The 18,749-nt window shown below is 33.8% G+C and overlaps 1 protein-coding gene and 1 non-coding gene across 2 annotated transcripts; both read right to left on the bottom strand.

Moving 5' to 3' along the window:
* Window positions 1–1,077: 1,077 nt before the first annotated feature.
* LOC105643777 (magnesium transporter, putative (DUF803)) lies at window positions 1,078–11,939 on the bottom strand. Its single transcript, XM_012228982.4, has 9 exons — window positions 11,367–11,939; window positions 10,369–10,425; window positions 10,152–10,242; window positions 9,886–10,046; window positions 9,664–9,791; window positions 9,307–9,444; window positions 7,509–7,601; window positions 7,278–7,395; window positions 1,078–1,579 (listed from the first exon to the last, which is right to left on the bottom strand). Exons 1-9 carry the CDS (start codon window positions 11,488–11,490, stop codon window positions 1,494–1,496), a joined length of 996 nt encoding a protein of 331 aa, XP_012084372.1. The 5' UTR covers window positions 11,491–11,939; the 3' UTR covers window positions 1,078–1,493.
* Window positions 11,940–14,164: 2,225 nt separating this feature from the next.
* On the bottom strand, window positions 14,165–14,236 carry TRNAG-UCC (transfer RNA glycine (anticodon UCC)). Its single transcript has one exon. It is a non-coding gene; the product is annotated as a tRNA-Gly (tRNA).
* Window positions 14,237–18,749: the final 4,513 nt, after the last annotated feature.

Genomic DNA, 18,749 nt, shown 5'->3' on the forward strand with positions numbered 1-18,749 from the left:
GATCATTTTTAATTTTACCCTTATTTATATTAGATATAATAATTATCTCCATAATCACCGTTGATTTTAAGGTGAATGATAATTTGATCAAATTACCTTTAATCTTATTATAATTTAAGGAAATTAATTATTTACTTAATCCGTATAAAAAATTCAGCATATATTTTAGAATCGAGGGAGTAAGAACAAAAATTAAAAAAAAAAAAATCAATAGCCAATAGCCTTTTAACATATGATAGATGTGTGTATAATACCATCAGAAGCATTGCTTACCCGTTAAGCTCTTGCAAGAAAGAAAACATAGTTTTGCCGACATGAGTTTTGGCATTTCTAGCTTTTGTTGTCAAGCATCCTAGTATTTCAGATAAACATGTCCACCCCAGGCCAGCAATCCAAGAAATTCTTAGGTAAGTTCAATTTACCACATCAGCAATATATCTACCCAACGAAGCAAAAGCAACGGTTTGCTTTTCTTTTTTTTCCACTTATTTTCTACTACTCCTTTCAGGTCTTCCCTTTGGTTAGATATATAAAATCTAATTGTTGGAAGTTATTGACGTGAATAGCTAGTGTTAGACTGAATCTACATAAAAATTTATCCAACTAGTGCATGCGCATTTTTGCAAAATAAGGTATAGAATCCGTTCAACTTGATTTTGAACCGAACCAAACTGATTAAACCAAATATCAAACTACTATTTTTGCAAAAAAAAAAAAAAAAAAAAAAAAAAAAAAAGGAAAAAGGGAAAAAATCGAGTTCTGAATTGCATAAAATCAAATTGGAGTAAATAAACTCAATTCAGTCAGTCCAGTCTGCTCAATCTAAATTCTTTGGCAATTTTAACATATTTCTGCAATCGAACCGAAAACTAAAAACTAAAATTTCCTTAAATTACTAAGAACTAGATCAATCAAAAAACCAAACTAGACGAGTTTGATTCAATTTTCAGTTTTAACGGGACCGTGTGCTCAACTCGCACGTCCTCAATTAAGCACTTGCTCCAAATCTCACTTAATATCACGAAAATGGAAATGCAATTAATTAAAAAAAAAAAAAATTTACTTAACTATAAACAGTGGACTAATAAACACTCACATATCAATCAAACTTGACCATGAAAGGTATCAAGTGCAACTAATAGATAAAACACAAATATTTACAAATATCATGACCAGCTGCAGGAGATCATGGTACCTGTGGTTAAATCTGTTGTCTGTAAGTTCTTTTTCTGTGCTAATCTTTTAATACGGCAACTGGACTCTTCAGAGTGTTAGTCAAGGGTTTTTATGATTCAAAATTAGAGCTATACACTCTGGGTGTCCTCCCACAGCTTGTCAAGAAAAGGCATACACAAAAGACCACTCCAATTATTCACAACGCAAAAAACAGGGAGATCTTCATGCTGCAATTACTTTGCCATAACACTGATTCCAGCATTTGCTCCAACATCAGTGATCATCTTCCTTTCACAACCATCTCAAACCTGGAAGAATCATTGCTCATCTGAACTTTGTATGTTGATTAAATGTTCTTCAAGGCCTTTAACGGAATCCTCATTTACGTACCATGTCACAGTTCCTGTAATAGCAAACAAAACACAGGAAGATAAGAGACCATGTCATAACTCATAAGATCAAATTAATAGCATTGTTGACACCAATAAAGGAAGATAAGAGATCCTATTCAACTATAAATAAGAAAGCTGAATTACAGATTGGTTTAGTTGAAGGAACCCGAAAATTGTTCAAATATTATAAGAGTCTGAAGGTGAGCGGATATGTCCCAACAAAAGGCACAAACATTCATTTGCTGGTGCACAGTTTTTATAGGAATCATATGAACTGTTCTGCAGAAAACAAATACTAGCTCAGCTTATTCTTTACGTATAGAAAAACAGGTAATTCCCATTTGATTCACAAAATTTGTGGGCTTGCAATAAAACCCATGAATTGCATGTTAAGTAGGATCCCCAAGATTAACATGGTGGATCAAACCCAGTTTCTTAGCCAACTAAGAGAGAGAACAAAAACAAATTCTTTTATCAGACTAGTTGAGGTCAGTCACATAAATCCTATGTGATCTATATTACAATATGTTGATCAAGACATTACTTAATTTTTCTTATAGTGCCTTATGTGTGTTTATTCCAGGAAATTTTGCTGGTCCAGTATTTTATAGTTTTGGAGCCGGAGGGGCCTTGGGACTGACAGGATTTCTATTGTCACTGGGATAGGATGGATTATATGACATATTTTGAATCTGGCTTTTCCTTTAACTCTTATTTTTGGTCCTTGTTCAACTGAGAAAGTTCGTAATTTTTTAGTTTTTTATAGAAGCCTAAATTCTTGCACAACTGAAATCAGGTTTACCTTTCAGGAGTAGAACTCCTTAATAAGGTTTACACATATTCCAAGTACATGAATATCTATGCTTGAAATGCTTTCTTAAGGATCAATTAAGGAGCAGTTCAATATTTTGAGCAATTGAGCTTCTTTGCTATTGTGCAATGCGAGTACAATCCTAGATCTGCGCCATATAGTCTTGGGTCTGATGGCCTAATAGAAGTAAAACAAGATAAAAGAAAGACAGAATATTGTTCATAGATGATGTTTATGGTGTAAACATCCAAAACTGAACTTAGTGGTATCAATTTAAAAGTTTCAAGAATAACTGCTCATAGGGTTTATGTTGACTTTGTTGATTTGGAATATCTTTCCTTATTTGTTCTTTTCCTATTTAGAATTTGATACTGAATAAATAGGATGTATAGGATCTCATTGAAATATATGAAATACATAACAAATTTTTTTCCCAAAGACCTGTTCTTAAAATCAACATGGTAGAGCCGAAACCAAACCTGTTTGGCTGAACCAAAACGGAACCAGATCGGAAATCTTATAGGGCAGCAGGTTAATGGAACTTTTTTCACGATCGACAGGTTTTAGGTGGAGTTGAAGTACACCGCCACCCTAGAAGAAAGCCCAGCCTCCGGCGACCTAGACCCTAAAATCTGGTGACTGTCTGACGAAGCGCGTGAGCTCACGCGCCGACTGCATTTCCAGCGCCTCCAACATGCACCGGCGCGTGAAGCCACCTTCCAGCATATCTATCAGTGGAACCTACTCCAGCAGGTTCGTCCACTTCTGGCGACTTCATGCCTGTCCAGTACAGCCTGATTAGTGACTGTTTTCTTCGCTTAAGGCTATTTCGGAACTTTTTTTGCTACTGTTCTCTAGGTTTTTCATCTGTCGCTGCGTTTTTTTGCGTTCTATTGTGTTTTCTTATCCTAGTAATTGTCTGATTTCGATAAAATCATGGGTGATTGTTTTGAAACCACGGAAACATGTTGGAAATTATCTGGATGACTGATTAGGGGTCGTGGGAGTAAAAGCATTGGTCGTGGTGGTAAAAGGATCGGTTCAACTAGACTTGTTGCACACCTACGTGAAGCATCTTCTGCTGGAAATTTTTCTATTGAGGGGGTACAATTGTTATGGCGCTTTCTGTCAAAACTTCACTCTTCATCCAACTTCACTCTTCATCCACCGTAGCTACTTCTAATTTTGTGCAATCTAGTATGGCCATTCTTACTAATTCTATTGATGATTCATAGATTATAGATTCAGGAGCAAACAAACATATGACAGGCTCTTTTCATAAATTTTTAACCTATTCATCTTGTACTGGCAAAGAAACTGTTCGTATTGCTGATGGTTCTTTTGCACCTGTTTCTGGCATAGGTCCTATTAAGTGCACATCCAACATTGATTTAGCTTTTGTCCTTCATATCCCCAGTTTTCCTGTAAACCTTTTATCTGTTAGTGCTATTACAAAAGCTCTCAACTGCAAAGTTAAGTTTTTTCCTACTCATTGTGTTTTATAGGATCTGAGAACAGGGAAAACAATTGGGTTTGGTAGATTGCATGACGGATTGTATCTTCTCGAAAAAGATTGGAATCCTTTGGCTCATAGCATTCCTCGAGCACTGTTAGGAGATCATGGTAATGCTAGTTAAGAAATAATTATATGGCATAGGCGATTAGGACATTCTTCTTTTTCGGTGGTAAGGAAAGTCTATGCTAATCTTTTTGAACATTGTCAGTTAGAGTCTTTAAAATGTGATGTCTGTGAACTTACTAAACATACAAGGAGTTCTTATATTACCCATAATAATAAAAGTCTTGTCCTTTCATGACAATTCATTCGGATGTATGGGGTCCTACTTCTACTTTTTCCTTATCTGATTATAAAGGTTTTGTTACATTCATTATTTGTTGTACTAGATTAACTTGGGTTTACTTGCTAAGAGCAAAAAGTGAAGTGTTTTCTTGCTTTAAATCTTTTCATAACACGATTAGTACACAATTTGATGCAAAAGTTAAAATTTTAAGAACTGATAATGGAACAGAATATATGAATAGCATGTTTCAGCCATATTTAGACTCAAATGGAATCATACATCAAACTAGCTGTGTGATTACTAGTGCTCAAAATGAAGTGTTTGAAACAAAAAATAGGCATTTACTAGAGGTAGTTAGATCACTTTTATTCACCATGAATGTTCCCAAGACTTATTGGGGAGATGCAGTGCTTTCTGCAGCTTATCTCATTAATAGAATGCCTCTTAAGACACTCAATTTGAAAAGCCCTATAGCAGCTTTACAGGGTAAGACATCATATATTGTTCCTCCAAAAGTATTTGGTTGTGTTTATTTTGTTCATTATAGGCATGGAGGCAGGTTAGAACCTAGAGCTTTGAAATATGTATTTGTTGGTTATTCTGCCGCTCAGAAGGGTTATAAGTGTTACCATCCTCCGACCCGAAAATACTTTATGAGTATGGATGTGACCTTTAGAGAGTTTGAGCCTTATTTCTCCCCAGCTCCTCTTCAATGGAAGATTAGGATAGAAAATGAAGCTCCTTTAGCTCCTATATCTGTATCTGTTCCTGAACAATTTTTGAATCTTAACACTAGTAATGAGCATGAACAACAAAAGGATAGACTTGATAGGCTAGATTTAAAGAGGTACAGTCAAAGAGAGGAGGTTAATGCCATCACGCATGATACACTTGGTCAACCATCGTCTCTGCAATCAGCACCTGAAAAACCACCTGGTGAGCCTTTTATAACTCCTGGTTCTAATCCTGATGCAATTTCTTCTATTAATATTCCTGACCTTGAACCTGTTATTAATGATATTGATCTTCTCATTGCTCTTAGAAAATGGGTTACAACTTGCACCAAACATCCTATAAACCAATATGTTTCTTATGACTCTTTATCTCCTTTCTATAAAGCCTTTGTGTTGTCTGTTTCTATTCCACAAAATTGGCGGGAAGCATATCAAGATCCAAAATTGAAAGCAACAATGGTGGAGGAGATGAAAGCTTTGGCAAAGAATGGAACTTGGGAACTTGTTACCCCTTCATCAGGAAAAAAAAAAGTAGGGTGCAAATGGGTGTTCACAGTAAAACACAGGGCAGATAGCACAATTGACAGGTACAAAGCCAGATTGGTGGCCAAGGGATTTACTCAAACTTATGGGGTGAACTATCAGGAGACTTTTGCTCCAGTTGCAAAGATGAACACTATTGGAGTTCTATTGTCCTGTGCAGCCAACCTGAATTGGAACTTGCATTAGTTTGATGTAAAAAAAGCTTTCTTGCATAGTGATCCAGAGAGAGGTGTACATGGATATTCCTCCAAGCTTTGATGATGAGAAGACCAAAGGTAAGATTTGCAGATTGAAGAAAGCATTGTATGAGCTGATGCAGTCACCTAGAGCATGGTTTGACAGATTCAGTAAGACCATTATTTCCTTTGGCTATTTTCAACGTAATGTTGATCATACCTTGTTCATTAGACATTGTAATGGTAATATCACTTTACTAATTGTCTATGTTGATGATATATTTGTAACTGGAGATGATGAGGAGGAGATTGCTCGATTAAAGAAGTTGTTGGCTCAAGAGTTTGAGATTAAGGACTTAGGAAGTCAAAGATACTTTTTGGGTATAGAAGTTGCTAGATCAGATAAAGGAATCTTTCTATCTCAAAGGAAATATATCCTGGATCTCTTGAAAGAAACTAGCATGTTGGGTTATAAACCAGCCGACTCTCCCATTGAAGTTAATCACAAGTTACAAGCAGGAATGGGAAAACAGGTTGATTTGGGTCAATATCAAAGATTGGTTGGTAGATTGATTTATCTCTCACATACTAGACCTGATATAGCATATGTTGTAAATCTTGTTAGTCAATATATGCATGATCCTCATAGTTCTCATCTTGAAGTTGTTTTTCGCATTTTAAGATATCTAAAGTCTGCTCTTGGAAGAAGCCTACTTTTCTCTAAGCATGGTCACCTTAAAACCAAAGCCTTTACTGATGCTGACTGGGCTAGATCTGCAGATGATAGGAGATCAACTTCTGGTTATTGTACCTTTGTTGGAGGAAACCTAGTCACATGGAGAAGTAAAAAGCAAACAGTAATAGCACGTTCGAGCGCAGAATTGGAATATAGAGCTATGGCTCAAGATGTTTGCAAACTGTTATGGCTAAGAAAGATAATGGAAGAATTGCAAATGTCAAAAGGAGAAGATTCAACTTTGTTTTGTGATAACGAGGCCGCAATTAGTATTGCTCAAAATCCAATTCAACATGACCGGACAAAGCACATAAAGATTGATAGACACTTCATAAAAGAAAAAGTCATCCAAGTTGTTTTGAAACTTACTTATGTGACTTCGGATAATCAAATTGCAGATGTTCTTACTAAAGGGCTTAATAGCAAACAATTCCATAACTTGGTTTGCAAGTTAGACATGTGCAATATCTATGCACCAACTTGAGGAGGAATGTTGACTTTGTTGATTTGGAATATCTTTATCTTTGTTGATTTGGAATATCTTTCCTTATTTGTTTTTTTCCTATTTAGAATTTAATACTTGTGTATAAATAGGATGTATAGGATCTCATTAAAATATATGAAATACATAACAAATTTTTTCCCAAAGACCTGTTCTTAAAATCAACAGTTTATCTATGCCCAAGCTTCAAGACAAGAATGGTCGACGGCACTAGAATTATTAGATAAACGCCAAGAGCATGCACATTTATCTCCTTAATGCAGACAAGAAATGAATGGGTCACAAGTAGCCAACTCAACTTCAGCACCACCAATGCAACACATGCCCACTAATCAACCTAAAGGAAAAAATAAAAAAAAAAAAAAGAAAAGAGAGGAAGGGAGAAAGGATGAGTCTCATATGTACCTAAAGGAGGTGGTGGTTCCTGTTCTCTAGTTGCGTGAAGTATGATCGTTCCTGATATTACGGTAATGAATCCACATAACTCAGAGGTTATGCTGCTCACATCTTGACCAGACCAATCCTGTAAAAAACAACAATAAACAATTGAGCTCATTAATTCAGGTATTTCAAATTACAATGGCACCATGATTACACAGAATAAACAGATCCCAAAAAAAGCATCAGGCCTATTACCTTAAACATTATGGCACTAGCAATAATAGTTAGAGTTGTAAACATTACGTAATATACTGGAGAAACAACTGCTGCATTGAACGTATCCAAAGCCTGAACCATGATAACATAACCATCACCAAGCATTAGACCAGTAACTAGGAAACAGAATGGAAACCGAAAGACAAAAGATAAGCAAATCTAGATGAAAATTCCCTTTCAAAAAGCTTTGGGACACTGCAAAATTCATGAAGATGGCAAACAAATTTCTTGTAGATATTATTTGATTAAACAATGTAAAGAGATCATAATTGCAACTAATATCCTATTATCTACCAACTTTCATGAAGAGACATTTTCTATGAATTATAATGCATTTATCATTATGTTGCAAGCTGATCTACTGCCCAATTGAATTTTGTTGTTTCTTCAAACTGCCCTACAGCATCATGCAGCATAGCAGGACTCCTGAACATAGTTTCCAACAATCCATTCAATTAAAAAAAAGGGTAAAAAAAACAACCTCTTACTACTGAAAAGGACAGATTTTCCTAAGTATTTCATTTAATCAGTGCATATAAACATCATTTCTTCGCCTATTCCAAACTTTAAAATAAACATCATATAAAATTTCATTTTTATCTACACAACCTCTGGATATTTTCTAAACAACCTATGTCCAAACTTTTGAATATATCATAAATAAATATTTTCAATAAAATTAAAGCACCCATAAATTTTAAAAATTCTCATATTACACCTCCAAAGTTTACCTTCTTTTCTTTTCTTTCCTATTTTTTAGGCCCCAATTCTAACTCCATCCTGGGGAAAGCACAGCACTACTAGTTTCAAATTTTAAAGTAATAGAAATTAGCTTTCAGGCATAACAAATAAACAATAAATATTGTGAGATCCAGAAAACGTATCTTTTTTTTCTGGGGGTTGTATGGAGTGTGTAAGAAAAATTTTGCATATAGTAATAAGACCTCCTCGAAATTTGGCTTTTATTTGCTTTTCATCTCCAGTATTTTGGAAATCAGTCATTTGGTCCCTAAAATTCTTTTAAGGCTCTACAAATTAAGATTGGGTCCTCAATATATAAACATGAGTTCATTACACTTTAGTTCATTGCATTTTAAATTTGACCATGTTTTTATTCCTAAAGTTTGAAATTTGATTGCACTTTAACCTTGAATTGTTATGTTACAGAACGTTTCGATCTTCCACTTTCCACTAAAGGTAGGAAGGATCGGAGTAACTAATTTTAGATCAACAGGATAAAAGTGCATACTAAGTCAAACCTCAGGCATGTTTGAGCAATTTACCCAAAAGATTTTTTCAAGGCTTATGCAAGTTTTGACATTCACATGTATGGTTTACACTATTGGAAGAAAATCATAGTGGTGAAATTTGCATAAACACGTAAACCAAAGCAAGCTCAACAATGAGTGCTACTTGTCAATTAAATTATTTTGCATATCAAGAGAGCCTGATAACAAAAAGTGAACAGGTAAAAACTGCATCAGTAGTCCTTAACTTAGAGCTTGTATTCAAGCAGTTAATTGGACTTCAATTTGTTTCAATTTCATCACCCAAATTAATTTTGGTATGCCTTTATTGTTGCTGCGAGAGTTTCACTAATCTGATCACCAGATTTATGTATGAGCCATTGTAGCCAGAACAGAATGAGATTAAAGACCTTGGGTCAATCAGTTGGGAATGAAAGAACAAAGGGGATCTCATCTAAAAATACCAGAAGCAAAAACAAGTAAAATCAGTGAATGGAATCACTAGAAATACAGATGACTACAACACTCACCTTGTTGAGGTAATTTAGCTGCGTAATGACACAAATAACTGCAACCGTAAGGAAAAACCAAGTCTGCGGATAAGCTAGCTGACTTGTTCCCTCCAGAGTAAGCTTTATTGCGATTCCAATGGCCTTTATGCTAACAACCTGAAAGGCATTGAGGGAAAAAGATATCAAGGAACAAGTAAGGACCTAGCAGCAGTGGCAGTCCTAACTGCTTACAATTGAAATTTTTTCCTCCCTCTCATTCTTATCATTCTCTCCAAGCCCCGCTAAAACTGCCTAGCAGAGTAATAATTATCAACACTACAAATGCTATAAAACATAATTACCAACATTTTAAAAACTAAAAGGAAAGTTCATCACCGTTATCGAACCAATTAAAGAACATATTCCCAAGTAGACCAAAATGTTTGTCTGCCCACATTGAGGTTCAAAGTGCAAAATCAAAGCTAACACCATTGAAAGTGAAGCTGCTACATATACTAAAAATGCTGCAAAAGACAAACAGAAAAGAGTCATAGTAAGCAATTACTGAATATAAGGAACTTTTTAGTGACAACAAAGATTTTAAGAAAAAAAACTAACCTGGTTGGGTTGCCAAAGTCCAGATCTCTTGTACAGAATTAGGAGTAAGCTCTTGAGGTGCATGGATTACAATAACTACTGATCCAACAATGCAGGAGACACATCCAACAATACCCATTTTCTGCAGCCGTTCCCTCAACATGAAGTGTGCCAAGATTGCACTACTCAGGTATGAACAAACATATCAATTTTAAAATGAAACAAACGTTAACAATTATATTAGAAGATAGCACAAACAATAAAATGTTAGAAACATCTGCATTTACCTGATAATGATACTAAGTGCACCAAGTGGAGTTACTAAAACTGCCGGAGCATAAACATAAGCCACGAAATTTGCAACCTCTCCGACAAACACTGTTATTTAGAAGTTATAAACTAAAAGTCAATTGTCAGTGGAATGATAACTACAATTTCAGAGAGCTTATGCCCACAATGGGGATAGATTGAACAAGAAACTGGTACTTGTATTTCTAAACTTACTTGTCACCATGCCAGCCCACCATAGTGGCTCTAGTAAGTAGGTATAACCACCAACTCCTATATTATTCAGGAGAAATACGTCAGTTACTTACGTAAACATGCATGCATAACTCAGGAAAATTTACTTCAACTGCAAGATCACCCACAACCCTTCTAATTATTAATGAAATTCTAGGTAATTTTAATGGGGAAGCAAAATCACCACCCTTTATTGATTCAAGCCTGTAGGTTCAACCCAAAAATACAAAGATGCAATAGTGCATCAAAAGTTCATATTTTTCATTTCATAATAAGAATCAAACATTGTATTTTTCCAGCAAATGATTTATAGGTCTAAAACTTGAAACACAATACTTAGAAATAAGTAATTCCTCAATCACAACCGCCCAACTGAAGCAAGATAGTTACTTGCAGTAAAATCTTTCGAACCAATGTAATGCTTATTGCTAATAAAACCTGGGAGCAAGATCCCAATATCTTGCAATTTGAGCTGTTATAATCATAATTCTAACTAGGAAGCATTCCCAATGCTATATCTCATCTTGTTAAGACTGTTTTGTGGGTTTTATTACATCAAGAACCCATATATCATATTTGCTTCAGAGACTCATAAATAGTACTTTTTATGTCCCCCAAAGTACTCACTAAGGCAAAAGCAATTTTAAAATCTAAGAAGCAAAGAAGTTTTCTTTGACAAAATGGAGAAATTTTGTAAAAAAGTTAACCAAGAAATTCAATGTATTCTACATTCGAGGAAATTTTTCCAGCATTCAACAAACAGTCAAATCATAAAATGAAAATTCAAGCAGTTTTGAACTGAATAGACGTTCTTCTCCTTAATTGCAGAATTAAATCACTTCTCAATAAATAAAAGAGTACTAATGGTATTATAAGATAATAAAAGCTTATGGAACGAACAAAATCAGAAATGAGCAAGACAGCTAATACCCAAAGAAAGAAAATAAGCAAAGAATTGAACACAAGTCAAAGTGACCAACCAGCACGAGTACCAATAGGACCAGCTCGCTTCAAGCCCTTCTTCTTCAAAATGAAGCTGCACCCAATAAAAGCACTCGATGCCACTGCAAGAATTAGCCCTTTTGAATTATCTGATACTCCCATCGTCTTCCCTTTCGCTAACAGCAGCTTATGTAATGTATATACAGAAAAATATATTATTTACTTTGAATTCCCAAACGGCAATTGAAATGAAACTCCAAATGGAAAATACATATACAAAAAAGAGATTTAGATTACAAAAGGGAATTGAATTCCCGCCAAAGGAAGCTCCAATTCCCTCCCAAAGAGAGAAAAGAGCAAGACAGAGGAAAAGGAGAGAGGTCCAAGGAGAATTGAACAGATGTTTGTGTGTGAAACGCAACGTTTAGTGTCGAAGAAGAAGTATTATTTTGACGTTAAAAGTTTGTAGAAGAGAAAGATAAATCTAAAAACTTAAAACCCTTCTCGTCGACGATTTTCCGTGACTTGCTGTTGTCTTCTTATCGGAAATTTCCCGATACTAGTACGGATACTACGCGGACAGCAGTCGTTTCCTGTTTCGCTATACATTCGCGAAATTTACACCTACATTGATATTTTTTTTTTCTTTATTATTTTAATATTTATTATCTATATACCTATATGTGTCTAATCAGAATATTTTTAATTTATAAAATTATATATATTAAACATTTCAAATTATAAAACCATCTCATCACAGACTCCAATTTTTTAAATTAGAATGATTAAAAATATTATTGAATTCATTCCATTTCATGCTAAAAAGGACAAGGAACAATAGAGGAGAAAATTATATTTTAACATGAAATATTCATATTTTTAATTTTAATTATAAAAATAATCAGTCCACATTTTCAGGCTGATTACCTGCCAGTGGCGGCCTGACGGCTAACCCAATGTAAATGTTTTACTTTTCTTTTCCATTTTTTATTTTTCTCTTGATCGTTCAGGACTCCAGGGAAAGGGAGATGATTGAAAAGAAAAAACAAAGTTAGGCATAGTAAACCTTTAGTTCAAAATTGGAAAAAATAAAAAAGTGTAATTTGTTAAAATAAGTGAATTTCTATTTATTTTTATTTGTTTAAAGCCAGATGGTTTGTTATTGGTTTTGTTTCTGTTTTGTAATGGTTACAGTTACAGACAGTACAGTTAGACGGCAGGACAAGCTGGAGGACAGCAAATGCGAGGCTACTGTGGTGGCTTTTTGAGTGCCCCCAACAAGTAGAATTTCATGTTCGTCCCTTTTCATTTCACTTGCCTAGAATCTTTTCAAAGGTTCCAGAATTAAAAATGATAAAAACACCACTATTAGGATTTTTTTATTTATTTATTTATTAAGAGGTTTGATGGCCTGATTGATACACGCAATATAACAGAGTGTTGCGTTTTCCATGATGATAAAAATTTTTGTGATAAAAAATATTTAAACTCAAACCTTGTATTTTTTTACATTAATGAAAAGACAATTCAGATTATACTTGATTGAGATTAATAAAAAAAAATAGATAATCAATAAAATTTAATTTAATAATACTAAAATATTTTTACAATTTCAAGATTTAAAATCCAATTAATTAATGAGATAATAAATAAAACAGAAGAAAATTTTGAAACCATTTTAAATTTTTGTTTATGGGACTATTTTCTTACGTTTAGGTGAAGGAGAAAAGTATTCGAATTGAACATTGGAGGAACGTTGAATATTGAATCCACCAGACATTTTCAACAAATAAATATACAAATATGTTTATTTATTCTTTTAGTAATTATAATATGGTTGTACGAATTTATTTTTACAAATTCTATTAAATTTATTTCTCTAATCTGATTAAAGGGATATTTAAACTAGGATTTAAATAATCCAGATAATACTGAAAAATGTTTGTTTACCATCTAATTTTAATAATTCTAATAATTGAATCCTTATTTAAAAAGGTGTAGAGTAAACTCTCACCAACTAAACTACAACTTTAAGGTTATATATTTATTTTAGAGTAAGAAAGAGGTTTAATATTAGTAAAACTTGAATTTTTTTCACATTATTTATTTTATTACTAAATATTTGTGATACTTTATTTTTCAAATATTAAAATGCTAATTCATGTATTTATTAGAAAAAAAAACCAAATCTTATGATTTATGCTTTTACTATCACTATTTAAAAAAAAAAACAAATGGGAAACAAAAAAATTATATTAGAAAATTAATACTACAACATCCAAAGATGTCAGGCATGAATCCCAAATATTCAAAGAGGAAGGATAAAATGTATCGATATAATCAAATGGTTAATCGCAAAATTGGTTTGTTGAAAAATATGACGATGAGAGCGCTCTCTGAATGATCTAATCGTACTACCTTAAACAATCGGACTCCACAATAATCTTTCGGAAGCCACAATTCCATGCAAGCACAAGACAGGTCCTAATAGCAGTCAACTTACAAACTCAAATCATAGAGTGCCAAACTTAATAAAAAAATCAACTCAGTCATTTTCCCCTAAAGTCCCGAAATAAGACTCATTCTGAAAAATAAATAAATTTCTCACCTTCCAAGCCCATCAAATAAAAGCTAGAAAGTAAAAACCAATAATCCCACCAAATAGAAGCTAGAAAGTAATACCCAATAATGCCAAGAAATACCAAACTAAACAAAGAGATTAACAAGTAATAGAAGCTAGAAAGTAAAAAAAACCAATAATGCCAAGAAATACAAAGTGAAAAAACCAATAATGCCAAGAAATACAAAACCAAAAAAAAGGAATAAAAAGTTTAATTGCGTTTGCCGGGTGTCGAACCCAGGTCTATTGCTTGGAAGGCAATTATCCTAACCGTTGGACTACAAACGCATTCCCCTCTGGTTGTGTACTCAAACTATTATTTAAAAACTCTAAATAATAAAATTAAAACTGTTAAACTTATTACGGTAATAATTATAATTATATTATAATTCAAATATGTAGGAACCAAATCTAAAACCTTTAAATTTGAAAACTATTATTTGCTAAAGTTTTTATTATTTTATTTAATTAGATAAAATATATAAGTAAGGAGACAATATATTGGTTTTGGGGTAAGTAATTCTACAACACTCCCAACCCTTTTAACATCGCATCCTGTATTTCAAAGTTTCAACTTTTTTTCAGCCACGTGGCTTTTACTATGTTGTTGTTTTATTTTTTCTATGTATAATTTTTTTTTGAGTATTGGACTTATGTCAGCTGAGGTCCCTCAAGTTAGGGGTATTCACCTTGCTGTCCCCGATCTTCATTTTGTATCTTAAAACTGACTGAACTTTACATATTTGCATCATAAAACTCACTTTTGCCGGTTGCTCGTAGAAAGAGAACTTTTTCTAACATGACGTGTTTTATTGTACACATCAGCTATTTAAAAAGTAAGAGTGTTTCCCACATCAACAATTACATGGATATGTGATTTTCTCTCTACTGACCCAACCCAATAACTTTTTCTGCCCTATTTATTCTCTCCACCCACCCTATTTCTCTTCTTCGCCGTCATTTACCATAGCGATAATCACCCTAAGCTACTTCGCCGTAATAAATGCTCTCGTTTTCCATGGTTGTGCTTCTGTGATCATCTTGGATAAATACAAAGTACAACTAATTTTTCAAGTTTCTTTTTATCGAAGAAAGTTCACTTATTTCTTCTGTTTTCATTTAGTAAAGTGAGTAAACATCTGCATTCAGGGGAGGGAATCATCAAAATCTATATTCGATGAGGAGAGAGAAAACTGCCTTTCTGGTCAGAAACGGTAGTGGAGGTGGGGTTGGGTCCACATAACCAAAACGATGTAGTTTCACGAGGGTTATGATGGGAAGTAACACAGAATCTGACCTCACAACAAAAACTTCCCCACTTGAATGAATCTATTAGGAGTAACAATGAGCAACAAATTCAAGCAACACAAGCTGACCGAAATCATACACAATCAAAAATAACATTCACCACATGAACACAAATCTTTTTACGTGGAAAACTCCTCCGGTGTGAAGGATAAAAACCACGGGACCTCTCCTCCGGTCCAAGGAAATAAAGTTCACTATCACAAATATTTTCTTACAACTTACAGCAAGCTACAACCATCAAAATATGTAGCTATACCACAAACAACCACAAATAAATGTGTGGGAACACAATAGAGTGATCACAAAACACAGCTGTTGTTCTCAATACATTTAAAAAGTTCTACTCATCCAAAAATTAAACTGATCAGCCAGAATCAAGAGTTGGATGTTAGGAACAAGCTCACCAAAAATCAGCTCAATCCGACAAAGGATGACTGCCGAAAACGCTGAAGAAGATGAAGCTATGCAGAGCTAGAAGCAGAACAGGACAGCTTCGGATTCAGACCCAGAACTCAATCTCTGAACCTCCAAATGAAAATCCCTACGGTGAGAATCAAGAACAGAGAGAAAAGAACAACATATCCAAAAATCACAACGATCCAACGGTTGAAACTCCAGGAATCTCCAGAACACGGTGGCTGGTGCTGGATGGGGCTGTGCAGAAAAACCCTCTCCTCTCCTCTGTTTTTCTCACACGATTTCTGGTTGTGTGTCGATCAAATGAGAGCCAAAAAATATTAGGAATATGGCTGTTAGTTGAGGGGCATAATTGTAAAACAATAATTAGTTAGTGGACTTCAAAATATGGGCTTTTACCACATAGGAAGGGAACCCAAACCCAACAGGTTAAGCTTAAGTTAATGCTTTCCTTCCCTTAACCCCAAAATAAAACCCGCTAACTGAGCCTTCGATTTTTTCTTTTCTCCTAGATTCTTTAAGCCACTCATCTTCTTCTTCCTTCTCTAACATCGCAAACAAAAATGGTTAGTTTGTATCTTTTCATAAATGTCTTTTCTACTTCTTTTGGATATTCAAGATCATTATCCAAATAGAATTTTTTCTTAGGGTTTTCGAGTTTTATGGTTTGGAATAGAAATTTAATCTTTAACTGTTTGGTTGCCGAGGAAACATTGGAAAAGCAAAGAAATTTCGATTCTGATAGTTGCTATTGTTCGCGGCTTTTGATATGCAAGCCTTAAATTAAACTATTACGAGCATTTGGTTTGAGCTAATGACTTTCGGGTCTGGTGGCTCTGGTGGGTTTCGGGGGCGAGTTGTAAACGTTATTAGGTTAAAGCAGAAAAAGTTGGAGGCATGAGTAGGTTAGAAGAGAGAAATAGGGTGGGTAGGAGAGAAGGAATAGGGTAGAAAAAGTTATCGGGTTAAGTCAGGAGAGAGAAAATCACATTTCCACATGATTGCTGATGTGTAGATGTGTACAATAAAACACGCCATGTCAGAAAAAAGTGCTCTTTTCACCGGCAACCGGAAAAAGTGAGTTTTGTGATATAAATATATAAGTTCAATCAATTTTAAGATACAAAATAAAGATGTGGGTCAAATTAAGCCTTGACTATTGAAGGATTAGTGTTTACTACTTTTTAGTTAGCCATATTAATGCTGAAGTAATAATAATAATACTGGTAAAAGAATAATACTAATAATAATATTAATACTAACACTAATAATTATTATTATTTTATTTTATTGTTATATTTTTTAAAATAAATCAAAAATTTTTTTTGTGTATTATTGTAGTTAGTTAAAAGTTTTATTAAATAGTGTATATTTATATATTATTAGGCTTATGTAAGTTAAAGGATATATCATATATAATTTTTTATTATTTTTGTAAAAATTATTTGGTATTTACAAATTTTATATTTTAATTTTTTTTTAAAAAATATATATTTAAATATTAGATATAAAAATCCGGTTAATACAGTTGAAACTCGATTAAACCCTCCAATTTAATGAACCTCTATCTTTACCAATTCAATGACTAATTTGATTCTCAGAACATTAAAAATAGCTAAAGGATTTTCGAAGGGACTCTAAACTTATATCAAAATACATTTATCCATAGAAAAAAAGTCCACCAAGGAAACCTAATCTTACACATTTGACAGGAGAATGTAATTAAGTAAAACCCTTTAAGATTCTTATGATGCATGTTGAATGTAATATTTTAGGCACTTCCCCCCGCTAAATAAGGTTAGGTTGTCATTGAATTTACATATTAATGAATTAAAAAATTCCTAATCAAAATTTGTATAATTAATCAACTTAAACATATAAATTTTATGGCTGATATAAAAAACAAAATACCACCAAATTTAACTATTAGTTTACTTTTAGATGGACCAATTTTATTAGTTTTATATTTAAAAATTAAATAGAACTATTCACTGAATTTAACCAACAGCATAAATATTTTATATAAAAGAAAACTAGCCACTGAATATTAATTAGACACTAACTTAAAGTTTTTTTTCATCTAGATCAATAATTAAATAATAAAGACATTAACATATGCTCAAATAAAACTCAGATTCAAAATAAATAAATAATAATAATAATAATAATTTATTCATATAAATAGAAAAATAGTTTTTCTCTTCTCAGGTCAAGTGATTTTCATATATTTATTAAGCAATATCTATTCTAGTATGATATTATTAAATAAATAATTAGTAATTTTTTCAAAATACTTCTTAAAAATAAAAAATAAAAACAAAGAAAATTATATATAAATAGGGACGTCGGTAGATATATGGATTGCCCAAGCAACAAGCACTAGGACATGGCATAAGGTATGGAAACATGGTCGGGCTCCTAGTCCAAAATACACAGTCTCAAACCTGAAAGCAAAAAGCCCAATCCTAAGCATTAGGATAGCATGATAGGCATGCCTAACGACACTAGGCCAGCCCAATAAGACCATTACACCAGGGTCCACAAAAGCCCAAATCCGACAGAACCCAAACAACTCGATCCAAATCATAAATTGAAGGGCAACTTTTTTTTTTTGTTTGATTGATTCAGAGGAGGGAGTGAGCCCAAAAGAAAACTAGCTAGAAGTCATAACAAGACGTGGCAAAGAGATCCCTTGCAAATCTTCCCTTGGAATACTGACCAACTGTGCAGGGGGAACCTGATGAACATGGAAACCTACATCATTCTGGCCAATCTATCAGCAGCTGTATTTGCCTCCCTATAGCAATGGGTCATTTGAACATGCCACGCGCTATTGAGCAGCTCTCTGATCGAAGGAAGCACACGCGAACGACTCACATTCACTTGTCTAAAAGAGGCTAAATGCAAAGCAGCCTGAGAATCCAACTCCACCTACACCTGAAATACCCCAAGGCCCAGGCAAGACGCAAGCCATACACCAGAGCAGACAGCTCAGCTACCATCGACGTGCACTAACCAAATCTCACTGTAAAACCAGCAATCCAGCGACCACAAGCATCGCGTAAGACACCACCTC

This window comes from Jatropha curcas, chromosome 1 (genome assembly GCF_041381405.1).
Source record: "Jatropha curcas cultivar XTBG-Jc1 chromosome 1, XTBG_Jcur_1.0, whole genome shotgun sequence".
In the NCBI taxonomy this organism is placed as follows: domain Eukaryota; kingdom Viridiplantae; phylum Streptophyta; class Magnoliopsida; order Malpighiales; family Euphorbiaceae; genus Jatropha; species Jatropha curcas.

Bases quoted from the DNA above. Each gene is read 5' to 3' on its own strand.
- LOC105643777 (XM_012228982.4), bottom strand. From the start codon at position 11,490: ATGGGAGTATCAGATAATTCAAAAGGGCTAATTCTTGCAGTGGCATCG. The intron at 9,445-9,663 runs GTGATGAACTTT...AATGCCTTTCAG, and splicing joins CTTTAATTGGTTCGATAACG to GTTGTTAGCATAAAGGCCAT. The intron at 1,580-7,277 runs GTACATATGAGA...TTGCTATTACAG, and splicing joins GGAACCACCACCTCCTTTAG to GAACTGTGACATGGTACGTA.